This window comes from Crocodylus siamensis, chromosome 5, assembly GCF_052110815.1.
Source record: "Crocodylus siamensis isolate JL-2025a chromosome 5, ASM5211081v1, whole genome shotgun sequence".
Taxonomy (NCBI): domain Eukaryota; kingdom Metazoa; phylum Chordata; order Crocodylia; family Crocodylidae; genus Crocodylus; species Crocodylus siamensis.
The window spans coordinates 27,941,888-27,957,401 of NC_143399.1; the positions used below are offsets into that span (position 1 = coordinate 27,941,888).

The 15,514-nt window shown below is 41.7% G+C and overlaps 1 protein-coding gene across 1 annotated transcript in view; it reads right to left on the reverse strand.

Annotated features, from left to right (window-relative positions):
• Positions 1-1,708: 1,708 nt before the first annotated feature.
• LPAR3 (lysophosphatidic acid receptor 3) overlaps positions 1,709-15,514 on the reverse strand; it is a 28,279-nt gene continuing 14,473 nt past the window's right edge. Inside the window, exon 3 of the mRNA XM_090049351.1 lies at positions 1,709-4,479. Within this exon, the coding sequence (XP_089905477.1) occupies positions 4,148-4,479 (332 nt within the window). The 3' untranslated portion in view covers positions 1,709-4,147. The remainder of the gene's footprint in view (positions 4,480-15,514) is intronic.

Genomic DNA, 15,514 nt, shown 5'->3' on the forward strand with positions numbered 1-15,514 from the left:
AGAAGCCTTCCTGCAGCTGAGGAGCTGTCCCTCTCCCTGAGCCCTGCCCCCCTCCAAGCTTTGGGACTGTCAGCAGGAAGGAAGGGGAAAGGGAGTGAGCTGCCAGCTGGGGTTTGCCTGGTCTGAGTTTGGGGGTGGAGGAGGAAGACTTAGGGAGAGGCTGTGAGCCTGGGGGCTCCGAACCACCTGCCTTCCCTCTAGCTCAGGCCAGGCAAACCACAACCCACAGCTTGTTCCCTTCTCCCCCATCCTTTCCTGGTGGCAGCCCGAGGGGCAGGGCTGGGATGCATCACTCCAGCCCCAATCATGCAACAAATTAATCCTAGAGAACACAAGTTCCCTATGGTGCTCTAAAATGGAGTACCTTCATCTGATGAGGGCTAATTTGTCACATGATCAGCCACATTAAAGGCACTCAATCAGATTTACCCAAAGAACCTTTTCTGCTGCTACGCACGTATCACAGCACAGCTGTAGAGTACTTTCAGAGGGCTGATTGCGTGGAAAACTTAACTTCTGTCTGTGCCCCTATGTCCATGAATACATTGGTAAATCTACTCTTCCATTCTTCTGCCTTTCTGGGCTGCTGAATTTGTGCAGCAGGAGGGGGCTACCCCCACATAGTCATGCTGGCTGTACTTTTCCTTCATCCCATGATGGAGAATTAGGGTTTCCATGGCAAGGAGATTCTTCCAAAGCCTTTCCCAATAGGATGAGTTTCACTCTATAGGTAGGTAGAACACGGCTGACACATTCAGGAGTGCACACTGTTATAAAAGTAGATGTGGATTTAACTGTAACAACCACTGTTATCTCTTTGGGAAGTCCTTTAAATTCCAGTATGAAATGAAAAACACTCAAAATTTTCCCTTTCCAAAAGTCCTCATTCCTTGGGTGCAGAGACTACTTTAATACATTGCCCTTGAACAACTTATATTGTCCTACTGCAAAGTATTTGGGAAGCTAAAAGGAACAAGTTAATTTCATTCTGTATAACACCAATTTACTGTTGAAGAAAAGTTAATGTATATAACTTACAGTAATAAAATCAAACAACAGCAGATCTCCAGACATGCAATACTATAATGGAAAGTATGATATACAGCTAAGACAGTTCTTGATTAAGTTGCAAACCATTTTCTCTCACTTAGGGGAATGAAAATATAACTGTAGAACCGCCTCCGAGGCATGGCCTGAGATGAATTATTTCTTTTTGTTTTGAGTGCGACCAGAATATGATTCTGCATTTCGCTAGATGCTACACAAATTAATGAAGCCCATTCTCCCACCAAGTCTATAAAGCTATTCCTACTTACATAGGAAAGGCAGAAAAAAGTTTCCAAGAAATCAGGGCTGTTTAGAGGGCCAACTCCTCATATTTCTAAATAGAAAAACAGATAGAAGCTACAAGAGGCTCCTACTTTTCTATGTAGGTTTACTCTGCTTAGGCAGATGTTCTGAGTCTTAATCTGAATTCTCATTAGTCCTGACCCAATTATGATTAGAGACCCTTTTTATTAATATGGCAATTGTATTAAGCAGAATGGAAAGATCACCTGTGGTTATGCAGAGGTAGGAATTCATTTGAAGGATCTAAAGAAACAGAAAATACTAACAGGGGTCATTTCTGCTGTAGCTACTGTAGAGCCAAGTCATATTTCAGAGTTAACCAAACATGAAATAAAACATATAAACATATTTCATTTTAAAAGGAACATTTTATTTTTTGGTAGCTTTGTATATAAGCTTCAGCCTAGTTAATACAAACCATGCACAGCAAGAAGGTTAACATCTGTATCTTGTGTATTATACCATTGCCTCTAAAAACACTGCTTTACAAGTCTTCAAACATACCACACCAAAGTAGTTTTTGCACAAAAACACTGAATTCCCAAATGGCAAAAGTACAAGTGTAAACCTTGTCAGCAAGTCATATACAAACATAATATTTACCTTGAAATGTTGGGGTCCACACCTCCAACTCCTGCCTCAGCTTAGTCACAGTGAGTAAGGACTACCCAGACACAACAGGTTTTGCAGGATTAGGGTCTATTACAAAAAAAATTCAATATCCTATATAAAATTAACTGTAACTTCTGAGCCAAATTCTAGCCTCACTTTCTTCAGTATAGTCCACAGACAGCGCAGATGGAACCAAAAAAAGAATATAGTAAAGTCAATATTTCAGGGATACAGGTTGTAGGTGGCAAAAGGAATATCTAGTTGGCCTAATAAAAGATATCACCTCTGAAATGAATTCTGATTCTGAAGTCAATATAGTACACGAGGGGTTGGTGACCTCTCAAGCGTGGTGAGCCAAGTTAGCATAGCTCATTCTGAAGGACAACTGCTGCCAGAGACACAACTAATAAGGTTTGCCCCCTGTGCCCCTTCTCTGTCCTGCTCTACTCAAGCTGCTTGTTGATCCCTCAGCCCTTCCTGTTCTGTGCTGAGGTCTGCTTTCTTCTTACCTTCTTTATCCTCGCTGCCAATTACTACAGACATCAACTGGTGCCAAGGACAACGTTGGTAGTAAGACAAGCAGCAGATACAGTGAGGAGGCATGAGGGGGTGGGAAGGGGAAAGGGGACAGACAGACAGACCACCTGACTGACCAGACAGGACTGGGGCATCAAAACACAGCATGCCATTGGTTGCTGCTTTTGACCTAGCCATTGCTCCCTTTGCCACCACAACTGATTCCCCCATCTGCTGACGTCCCAATGCATGCATGTCTGCAGGCCAATTCATGGGCCAGATCTGGCCTATGGGCCATAGGCTGCCAACCCTCACATTATACCAATATTACATCTTTCAATATTGCATTATATACAATTGGCATTCTTTTGTAAAAGCCAACAATAAAGTCTACAAGAACCACTTCTGATTTTGATTGCCAAGCTTAAGATACTTTGAACTTGATTTGCTTAGTGCTCAGCACGTTAAACTCCCATTAAAAATTAATAGATACCAGAGGGTACATATTTCTGAAATCAGGTCCAACATGCTTCAAAGTCAGATCCCATAATTAGAGATCACTTTGGAAAATGTTGGCCTAGAGCTTTAAATATATCTCTGATTTATAAAACACACAGTCCTCAGGTATTATAGCAACTTTAAAAGCCAGAGAATAGAAATTATTCCACAATTTAAATTTGATTAGTCATAAATTTGATATGGATCTGTTATTAAGGTCCTTATCTGCATTTACATGGCCTCTTCCTCAGGAATCTTCCAAAGATCCTCCTCCTCAGTCAGATGATTTAATCTGGTCCTGAATAAATTTTAACACAGTCTGTGCAAATTGCTCATATTCTTTCCAATGCATGACAACCTTTTAAAGAGTTATGTTCATTTGATATTTTGAAGGGCTCTGATCACATTGTTTCTGTTTAATAAACCCCTTTAGAAGTTGGAAACTGAAATCTATATTCAGATATTTCCTCCCATTTCATTTTGAATACATTTGTGTGTGATCATCATGCCTCCTTGCAGCGGTTGGCCCACCAAACAGTTGGGACTTCCCTTGCACTCAAATGGCAGTGGCCTGTGCTTTTGTTACCATTCTCCACAACCTGTTCTCACAACTCATGATGAGGACAGATTCTCTCTCACACACAGAGGAATTGTATTGTGGGGGGTGGAGGGAAAAGACATGTATGAATTAATATGTGGATTTTGTAACCAAAAAATGCATATAAAAGTCACATTTCTGCCTATCAACTCCAACAGTGTTCTCTGGAGAAGCTAAGCAACTGTTCAAAGTATAACCTCAGAGTGCCAAAACAGCATTGTTTCACAGGATAATTCTTCCAGCCTGCATTTAATAAGGAAGGTTCCATTCTATTGTTAGGATTTTGTTTCCATGCAGAGAGAGTCTCAATATGTTTATTCCTCTTACAGAGAAAACAATCTCATGTACTTTTTTATGGCACAGAAAGTTTTTTCTTCAATACAATGTATTTTTCCATCAGGTAATTATTTACAAGGTCTTTTGTTAACACTGTGGATAGAGTTTTGCTTTGGAACAGAGCGAATATATTCTTGAATAACTTTAATCGGTCAGTGATTTCCCGTTACAAGAGACCTTTTCCCTCCTCCCCTTCCCCCCACCCCCATCTCCCAGCTAAGTATATCCTTGTGTAGCTCATGAGTTTCCTTTGCCACTGATGGTCCCGTGAATAATGCCGTCTTCAATGTAATGACCAGTGGCATCTGTGCTTCTGGTGAGAACAGTTGAAGGAATCCTTGAAGAGCATCTCTCCTGACTTTTATCATCAGAAGTGCAGCAGATCATCCTTCTCATTGTGGTTGACATCTCTTCATCTTTATAAGAATAGATTATTGGGTTCATAACGGAGTTGAGCAAGGCCAAAAGAAGGAACCATCTTTTCACATGCTGAACCCCACAATGAGTGCAGTTCAGACCATCAAGAAGCAAAACTACTAGCCCAGGAGTCCAACAGACAACAAATGCACCTAGGAAAAGAAAAAAGGATAAGTATTTCAGACTTTGATAAATTCTGGCTTTGGGCATGCAAGCATATTTGGTATCCTCCAAAAACATCAGGGTTGTTAACAATATACACACCAAATTGTAAATAGAGAAGAAAAGGTGATCTCAGTAGCAAAATTACATCTGGCAGTAATTTCTCTGAAAAAACAACTCTCATGATTTAGTAGGTTAGGACTTGGAAGGTTACAAAAGGCAGAAATTAGGAAGCAAAGTGTCAGATGAAAGCTGTATCAGGCAATTACAACAAAAAACTGCTCGCTATAAAGAAATGGGGGCAAAGAATTGTTTGGCATAAATATAACTGAGTCTAGGAAACCAGTGCTTTGGTAAGATGGCAACTCTTCTATCAGGATTTAAATACAAACAAGTTCAACATGACCCATCCACCCAGGTACAGTGCCTTTGTACAGTATCATCCACCAGCACTTTCTGACACTGGCTCAATCTGGCAATAATCTGCCCTCTCTCTCCACAGCCTAGTCTTTTGGGTTTCTATGGCTAACGGGATCTTCCCTTCAGAGGAAGGGTTACACACCAAGTTCCTCCCCATCTCTTCAGCTCCTCAGTACTGAAAGCATGAGGCAGAGGGATCAGCCAGCCACTGAGCCAACAGGGAGTTTGTGCATCTAGTTTCTCTACAGAAGGGATAGCAAAAGTAAATCAGAGGTAAAAACTTTGAAAATGAGGGGAGTTTTGAGAAAAAGGCACCTGAGGGCCAGTTTAGAGATGAGGCTGAGAGAGAAAGAATCAAGTTTTGAAGGGAAAGAAGTAGAAGAAAAAAGAGAAGAGGTTTAAAGCAAGAGATAGAAGTAACTAGGGGGAAAAGAAGGGAAACAACAGTGAGGAATGAAAAAAGAGAAAATGCTCGAGAAAGAGAAAAGTGCGTGAATGAGGGATTATTGTTTTGAAGGGAACAGGAAAACAGAAGAGATATGCAAAGAAGACACCATCATGTTGTGCCTGTTTGGCAGTCGAAGTGCCAAGATTGGGAGTAGGAGCAGGCACACATGGTTCTTCATGGAAGAAGATAAGAATGGAAGGACCCCCAGTTAGAGGGGTGAGATGTGAGCAGTAGGACCAGTGGAGATGAGAGCCGCTTGGTGAAAAAGTGAAGAAGCCACATCTACTTCCTTCCACCTGTTTTATGCTCTAAAAAATAGGTATCAGAATGAAGTGAGGGGTGATGCAGAAAAAATGCTCAACAAAAAAGAAAAGTAATGGCCATAGGCAATGACTACGTTTTTTGCTGGTGGGTACTTGCAGATGTAAAAAACCAAAACAAAACCAAACCATGGTAGTTTACTTTTAACTCAGTGCATTCCCATGCTGAGACCTGTGTACACCCAAAAGACGTAGCACTTTACTTCAACCCAGTTCCGCAGCATCTTTAAAGATTGGGCACTTTAGTGCGGCTTTTTTGGTGCTTTTATCTAACAGAAGTGCCAAAAAAGCCCTGCTGAAGTGCCTGATCTTTACAGACACTGAAGAGCCTGATTGAAGTAATGCAGTACTACTTCTGGTAAAGCGGGGGGGGGTTGTTTGTTTTGGGGGGGTTGTTTGGTTTTTTTTTTTTTTTTTTAAACATCTGCAAGTGGCTCTTTGGGTACTGAGCACTCACTTATTTTTTTCAGTGGGTGCTCTGACAGCACACAGAGTTGGTGCTTATATGGTAATGGCAACATGAAGAAAGAACAGAAATGCAAGAATAAGAGGCAGTACAGTAATGTAAATCAGACCCATGTGTCAACCCCCTCCTGTCCAAAAGAGGAAGGGTACCACCTATCTTGTGCAGGGGAGATGGACAAGATCTTCAGACTGACTACAGTTTATGGGTCAAGAGGGAGGGAGGGAGGGAGGGTCATGATAACAGCCCTGTTTCTTCTCCTCCCCCAACATTGGTCTGTCATTCTTTGCTTCTGAGTCCACGGAAAAGCAGCTGTGCTCATGATAATACTAACTTACCACAAGCCACAACTGCTGTCTGACTTACAAAAATAGAAAATGACAACTCTGCACAAAAAAAGTCACGAAGTGGACAACAGGCTGAAGAAATTCCACTCATTTATAAAGACACATTTTCTCCTTTGGGGGCTTTAAAAATCAGCAAAGTAGTATCTTAGCAATTATTTACATAGCCCTGTCAAAATACTGTCTTGGTGGTCTTCGGAGCCATTCAACAGCTCTGATATTAAAAATAATTTCATTTTCATAATATCACTGGTTTTCCAATATATAAATTGTGTAAGTATAATATGAAGGATGTGTAGTGTACAGCTAATGTCAACAAATGGGAAACACAAGAGTCAAGATTCAAACAGTAACATTACATTTACTGCACCATAAATCCATTGCTACCCTCCACCATTTGTCATAGAAGGAACAGATTTCAAAAACAATTAGCACCCCTTCATTTCCAAGCTTGCTTGGGATCTCTAAAAAATAAGATTGCCTAAGAATGCATTTAAAAAACTTCAGTATATGTTACAAATTACTAAAAAAAGATGCAAATAGTAAAAATAGTATGGAACCCACTTGTAGGTTAGATTATAAAATTTGCTTATAGTTTACCTTCCATTCTACACTGCTCTACTAAACAAGTGAACAAAATTCATTCAACAGATCTGTATTCTTTTTTTAGGAAATATACCATAGAATGGAAAGATTAAGAGTCATTACTTGCCTAAGTTAAGTATTTAACCGAACTGTTGCTACAGTCAGTATTTTTGTAGCACTATTAGTTTCATAGGTTACTTACAAATTATTGGTTAGTATCAGTAATTTGCAAGTGTTGATGCCAGGGTCTTATAGTTAAATCTTTTAGCAAGACCATCAGTGCCAGAACTTCAACTCAAAACATTAACTCCTGTAATCAACTCTGCGTGATAGACTGGTTCAGCTCCAGAAGGTTGTGTAAACAGTTGCAACACCAACTCTCATTAAGAGTATACAATTGTAAGAACAGCATAAAGATTAATTGCACCAGGATTTACCTCAAACCCACTGAAGTCAATGGAAAAACTGTTGACTCAGTGGGTACTGGAATAGATCCTTGAATATATGACAACAGTATAGGACATTAACACCAACTCTTTGCAAGTACTTGAGTACTCAGTGAAGCCTTTTATAAGTTATCAAAGGTTACTGGTTGAATGCCAATGCACTCACTGTCAAAACACTGTACAAGATGTCAGTATCTGTGTAAAAAGATTTTTTATCTTATTACTTATTCTCTTTATTTCAGAGTGTATAGAGCCCAAGTCAATAAGAACGGAACATTGTCCCAATCACCATATTAAAAAGGCCTGTCATCTAGGCTTTGGGCAAGCTAAGCAATGAAAAACTCCAGGAAACGCAGGCAAAACTGTGAAAAGTTCAATAGCAAGTACCAGATGTCACAATGACATTTGTAAGACACTTCTCTACTATCCACTGTGCTGTGTACAACACTTGCACTTCCCCTTATGGAAAACTGGGGCTCTAAGCATTTTACCTAGCTAAGGATTAAAGCCTATTGTGCAATACATAGTAAGGGACACTATCATAATTACTGGGCAGCTCTTTCCAGGGAGCATTTCTTTGGTCTGCCATCACTAAAAATACATTTAATCACACATACAAACAAGGTAAGATTCACACCCTATTCTTAACAAGGAACTCTCAAAGGGTTCTGCCCAAACAGATTCCCTTTCTAGCATTTTTTCTATTTTTGCTTTATGAAACACAGCAGTCAAAACATTACTTAAAATATAGAGACTAAGCTATGGCTTATATGGGTCTGTTCCTATGATTTTCACTGCACAGGCTCTCATAACATGAAGTATATCCTGCCTTACGCAAAACCTTTTTTTAAACTTCTCAATTGGAATTAAAAGGTTTGGGTGCCAGGGCAAGTAAGATGACTACCTACAATATGAAAGATCAACAATGGATCGCATTGTTCTCAGGTCACTTTAGGATCTTCCTCCACTACACTTCAGATAATTTTCCTGTAGATTTTAATCACCCCCAACTGAGTTCCCCTAAATCTAGAAGATTTGTATTTTTTGAGGCTTACACTTGTCCTATGCCATAAAGCACTCTGTATATAGAGATTCTGTCATCTACAGTCTGTTTAGGCAAAGGGAATTGCACTCAGTTTTAGCTGCCTTAACCACAGGTGCATTTTTGGTTGAAATGGAAGGACAAGTAACTTGTTCAAAGTAAAAACCCTTAACATCTTGATCAGACATGTATCACTAAAACAATGGCAAACTAGGATAATCCACTACTTGAATTTCACCTGAATGAACAGAAAAATCATGTACTGACATGCCTGGAATCCAGTGCTGCCACAATGATACTTTTACCAGCACCCAAGTTAACTAGTTTAAAATTGCTTCAGTTCATCTCCAGGAGTTGCTGTCATCCCCTGACTGAAGCATGGACTTACCATGTGTCCCTGCCAGCTTGGTCAACTAAATTAAGCTCAGCCAGATGACACCATTTACCCCCAATTAAAACAACTCCTCTTACCCTTCCTCAAGTAACAGCAAAGTATCAGACTGGTCCCAAATTAAAGCACATGCACCCACCCGCCCACAAAAAACATCTCACACTCTGGGAACCACTGAGATGAACAGCTTAACCACTGAACAATGACTGATCATAAACAGCACAGAAATATGAACTCTTCCTAAGCCTTTACTCTTAAATAGGAAACTAAAACCATATCCTGGGTACAAGGGCCCATGTAGTGGCATAGCCTAAGACGTGACACCCCACACTGGACAGGAGACTAGACTGCAGTGGAAGTGTCCCCCCACCCCTGAGGGCTTTCCATACATGGGGAAAGCTAATCAAAGACATGAGTGGAATCCAGGTAGTGTGCTTTAAAAGAAAAATGTGTTCATGCTGACATCACAGTTAGATGGCGGGGTGGGGAGAGATTTTTTCTTTTACTTTTCTAAACCTTTATAATAAAAATATTAAAAACAGAAGGTAAAAGTGCAAAATCCATATCCTTCCAAGGGGCTCAGCAAGAAAAACACTATATCAGAGACTGAATTCCCCCTCCCCTACACTATCCTTCATGGGTTGACACACTTAGGATCAGTTGTCCATCTTCTACCTTGCAGAGTGCCCTCTCAATGGTCCAGTGCAATACAAACATGTCCACATTTTGTTGCAAGGTGAAGTGTCCAAATTCAAATGTGACATGCATCTGGACTTAGAAGTGGAAGATTTATATGGCATTGCAAGAAAGAGAAAATGCATCCAAGCTGAGAGAGGAGTAGGACTCAGGATGGGGAGGTTGACTCTTTTCCTCTTCAAGCAGGATTTTCACTACGCATTAGGAAGCAGCAGCAGACAGCTTTTGTGGGCGCTGGACTGTAAGTGCTCTGGTGAAGCCAGCAGACAAGTAGGAAACAGGTAAGATTCTACAAGGGTGTGATACAAACCTATGAGATGCAAACCTGCCAGGGGTAAGGCAAAAGAGATGGGCTCTTCAAACCACTGCAAACTCACCCCCTACTCAACCAGTCCAACACCTAGACTATTCCAGCATACACTGTAGGATCACACAGGAATTCCTTTCAGCAGACAAGGTAATACAGAGACAGTCCAGATGCAAGCCTCCCTTTAAACCAGAGAGGGGAAGCAAAGAGAGGGAGCAGCATGCCAGTGGCATCCACGACTACCAGCCAGCCTCCCTCTGTACATCCTCTATTCTTTGGCACTCTTCCACACAGCTGAGAGGAATTTCACCCCACATCCCTGCCGGATGCCAATACTGGCAACCCAACTTTTCCTTCGGCTTATGTTTCATGCTACACCAAAGCATCTTGGAGGCATCACTGCATAGCAACACTGTGATGTCATACACACAGCACTGTGATCTTACCACAGGGTTGAACAGGACAGGAGGACCTCCACATAAAAAAATCCTTGTTTAAAACCACAAGCAGCGCTACAATTAGCAAGCCCAGTATGAAAAGAAAAAAAAATACTGGAAGACATGAAAAGCAGGTAGGTTTTTACATGCAATTCAGATATGCCTGGAGACTTCCCCACCACAAAATAAAACTCTGTTCATAAGAAATATACTCTCATTAGTCAACGGCTATCTTGCTATGGACTTCAGTAAGAACTGCCTCAAGCTACTACAGTGCACCTAACTGAAGTAATGTGTGCTATCCAACAACAAATGCAGCATTGATGGAATAATAATCTGGCTTTCTAGGTAATGTAACATATCAGGAAGAACAATAAGAAATGTAGGAGCTTCATTCAGAAAAAAAAAATTTATAAAGACACTACATAGGCAAATACTGTATGAGTTATGCTTTTCTAGTTAAGGCTGTGTCAGGCACTTGTCTCTTCCAGAACATTTTCTGAAATAAAAAAATTTTAAAAAAGGGAAAAAAAGAACCCCTCCTCCCTCCCCCTTCCTCACAAAGGCCAAAATACCCACAGCATTAAAAATAACTGCTTGTAGCTAAAAATCAGGTATGAAAGCTTAAATGCACAGCACTGCTCTATTTCTGTAAGCAGTGTTCTTAAAGATCAATTTAGCAAGTTATTTGACAAACACAAACAATTGGAAAATGCAGTTAGTTTCTGAAACTTTTTGCACAGCATAGTTAATAGCCTGCCTGCCTGCCTCAGCAAGAATGCATACTTGTACTGCAGAGCAGCCTCAAAATATTTTTGACAAAATATTTCTTAGCAAACAGCTAAAAATGAAAGTTTAAGTACTGATATCAAGCAATGTTTTAATGTTCAGTGAAGCACGCTCACTATTAAGGTATCTGTATGATGATGCCTTTTTCCTCCGTCATCCTCTAATCTTATTCCCAGGCAGGTTAATGTCAATTTGATGTTTATTTCAATGGGAGCTGAATGTGCTGAAGTGATCAGTGAAACAGACATAAAATAATATCTAAAATGTGTGTGCTGCCTTCCTGGGATTTCAGGGACAGCCCATCAGATTCCAAAGAATCTGCAAATCCTGCTAAATACCTTGTCACGACACAGACACAAGAAAGGAAGGAAAGGGATAGCTCCATGCGGGGCTAGAAAAGTACAATAGCGTCAAAGGCTTTCCCTTACTAGTACAAATGGATGGCAGTAGGGCCAGATCTTGGGAGTGCTCTTAGCTACAGAAAATTAAGTATGAAGCTTATCTACTCCCCTCACCCACTTATGTCTTGGTGCTCAGAAAACCAAGCTTAATTTTTCCCTACTCCCAGAGAAACAGGATTCAGTAGAATGGTAAGCTACATTTTTTTTACATAAATAATGAAGACTAGAGACAGGAATGGATTTACCTAGAATCAAGACAGATTAAATAGATGTTACACTATCTCTTTTCTGACCCTTGGGGGCCTCATACTACAGACTATGCTAGTCTCTTTATTTACCTACCTTCCTGTTTAAATGGCCTTCATCACCACACTACCTGAGCATTTCACAGTTAATAGATTTTTAATCTCACATCACTTCTGAGGAGTAAAAAATCATCATTTGCCATTTACTAAGGTAAAATAAGTTTAAAGTGATATAACCAAGGTCAGGCATGACATAAGAAGCAGAGCCAGGAATTGAACCCTTGTTTTCCAAGTTTCAGTCCCTACCCCTGTTCACTGAACCTTCCTTCCTCCCTATTGACTATGAATGAACAATGCTTGCCCAACTGAAGACTGGGAGAGGAAGTCAGCCAGACACCTTTGCCCCTTTCCCCAAGCCTTGTAGCAAGCAGTAATTCTGAGCTGGGAAGAATCTGGCTGTGAATCTTTGCTGTGTGCTGCACAGTGCACCGATGGCATCAAGAACCAAAGTCTTCATTTCAGGATCTGGCACAACTCCACTGAATTTAGTGTGATTTTATGAGAACACCAGTATAAATGACAGGTCTCTTCATTCCATGTATACTTGCACAAGAAATCCCAGAAAGAAATTTACCACTCTGACTAGGTAGAAATGCTCAGAAAAAATACTGCTTATTCTGAGCATTTTGTTTTTTGTCGTTTAGAAGCAGTAGGTAATTACAGTCAGCTGCACATTTAAGCATCATATTTGGCACTTGATTCAGAACCTTATAGCACTGGTTTTTTCCTTCCAAATAGGAGGGTTTTCTAGGTTGAGTTTCACTGTACATGAGTCCCAGAGCAAACAAGACTTAATCCTGCTCCCATAAATCACTGAGGTCTTATTTTCATATGAGCAAAATTAGACCCAGCAAATCACGCCAGCTTTCCCAATGAACTACAGCATGAGAGATGGAAAAGCAAGGAAGGAGGAAATGCTAACAATGAACGAGCAAGCCTTGGAAAAAACATGAGATTGCACAAAAAAGCCATACATGCACACATATTTCTTTACCACCTTCCTCTTACCTTAAACCCAAAGGCCTGAGGTTTAATTGCTTACCATTTCTGAAGCGCTTGATTAACAGGTACTATATATGTAGAGGTGCCAGATATTGTCATTTTGCCTTTTTCACAATGACCATGTGGATCATCTAAAGATTGGCATGATAAGCCAAGAGCAACAAAAGAATGACCTCTGTATCTTTAGGATCTCAGCATAAGATCAAAGCCTTACTCTAAATATTCAGTGAAAAATGATGATGGGAAAGTTTCCCCTTCCCTTTATTGTGAAGGTTGGATACTTCCATCTGTACATGTATCCTATGGAAAGGAAAGCCATTCATACTTGTAGTTTCCAGTAACCCAATCAAAGACCTCATGACCAAGTAACCAGCTGTTTCCAACGTAGGCAGGAATAAACCAGCACTGTCCAGTTGGGAGCTGCAGTGAGAAAGCAATTGAGGAAGTTTCTCCCCAGTAGTTTAGCTCATACAGACCATCTTTAAAGTTTTAAACCAGGGCTGTCCAACCTCTAAGTGGCTAAGAGCTAGGGTGACCACCTTTTCAAATGGGGAAGGAGCGATATATGCCCACCTTCTTAGCAGAGTAGAGCAGAGCGGGGTCGGGGGTGGATGCAAGCTGCAGCAGCAGGAGGCACAACTCCACACCACCACTACCCCTGCTGCTGCCAGGTGCAAGGGGTCCCCAGGGGCAAGGCAGCAGTTTGGGCAGCCCTGAGTCCACAGCAGGCAGCCTGCATTCGCCCCTGCCCCATGCACAAATCTTGCAGAGGCATATATCCCCCTATGTCCCTGCCCCTTGGATGAGCCACCTGTGGCTCTGTTCCTCTCCATGCTCCAGCCCCATGTACTGCCCTGGTTGGGCAGCAAACCCAGCCCTGCCACACTCCCTCCCTCACCATGGGGACCTGGATCTGCTCCCCATGTCCCCTCCCCATCCATAGACTTACCTGCAAGGAGATGCTCTCCAGGCTGCCCAGCTCTTTCCTGGCCACGTGCATGTGTGTGGGCATGCATGTGCACATGGTACCCCCTGCGTCCCTCTCCTGGCATCCCCCTGCAGGCTGGAATGCTGCCAGACTGCAAGGGGAAACCTGCCATTTCCCATGGATCCCTGCCCGACACTGTGAATCCAGGACAAATGCTGTCCTGGAGTTGTGTAGCCCAGGACCAGGACTTGTGTATCCCATTGCAGGACTGCCCAATTAGGGATGTCTGGTCACTCTACTGGGAGCCAAATGCTCCCCAGGTTGCACCAGTGGAGGCTGCACCAAGGCAAGCTACAGGCCCCCCGAGACTGCACACTGCATAGATGTGCTCCCCACCCAGCCCACTCCACCTCACATCTACAATTCCTCTGCTGCACTGTGTGTGCACACAGGCCCTGACCCCTTCATAGCTGTAATATACACCCACGCCTGCATGTATGCTCCCTGGCTACTTCTGCAGCCCGTGCCCATGTGGCTCCAGGCTCCCTCTCAGCTCCCCTGGCCATACCACACTGCAAGACCTAGAGTGGGGAGCAGCCTAGAGACTCTGACTCTTGCAGCCAGAGCACTGAGGAGAGTGGCAGCTGGGCAGGAGCCTAGGGGACACAACATAACCCTCAAGTGTCACATGCAGCCACCACCTGGGCAGCCCTGTTTTAATCTAATGTTACCAATTTGATTAAAGTTGGAAAACCAACAGTGATCCCAAGTACACACTGAGTATTGTTCTGATAAAAACGTTCTCCGCAGAGTTATCTGTGCATAACAGGCACTGTCATTCAATGTATAGTTCAGAGTTATCATAAGGACAACGTTCTTTTTTGAAGCTTAAACACAAGCCATTCACAGCATTATTATGATGTCAATATATATTAGTAATTTTCATAATCTACATTAGAAAGGACTATTGACATATATTTAAATAATCTGAAGTAATAGTAATTGCATTTCAATGACTGCTTTGAAGGTCCAGGTCTACTGTTGAAGTCAGGTGCTAGTTAAGTTTAATTCTACATATGCATAATCCATGGTATTTACAAACAAAGAGCATCCATTATGATACCACTGGTCCTTGAGCAAAAAAGATACCAGACTGTGTAAACAGTGCCCTTGGGCATAGCATTAGAAAGATAATTGTACTTAGTTTGTAAACTTCTTCGGCTAGAAACACACACCTCCCCCACAGCACTGCTATCTCAGAGTTAAGTAGCACAGAAAAGCTGTGTCACAACAAAGCCAGTCCTTCTTTTATTAACTGCTGCAGGACAAATGCACTAAATTCCTTTACATACACTGGGAGGTTATGAAAGGAACTATTCATTGTTGGACCAATAAATCTTATCTCCCCCAGCTACTAAAGAAGGATGGACAGGGTCCTGGTATTTTATAGTTAGTGTTTCTGAACACTTATAGCAAAGCTTGTGTCTGCAACTTTGAATTCTGGGAGCAGGATACCTGTCTACTCACTGATGACAGTCCAGTGAAATAAAACACAGCTGACTTTTACTAGCATAAATGTTGTTCAGTCTCCTTCTGGAAGGTCACACTTCACCTCCATAAGGACAGCACTTGCACTTTGCAGTCTTTACTATACCTGCCCCAAACAAAGCCATATGCAGATTTTAGGGCTAGAAGAGGCTA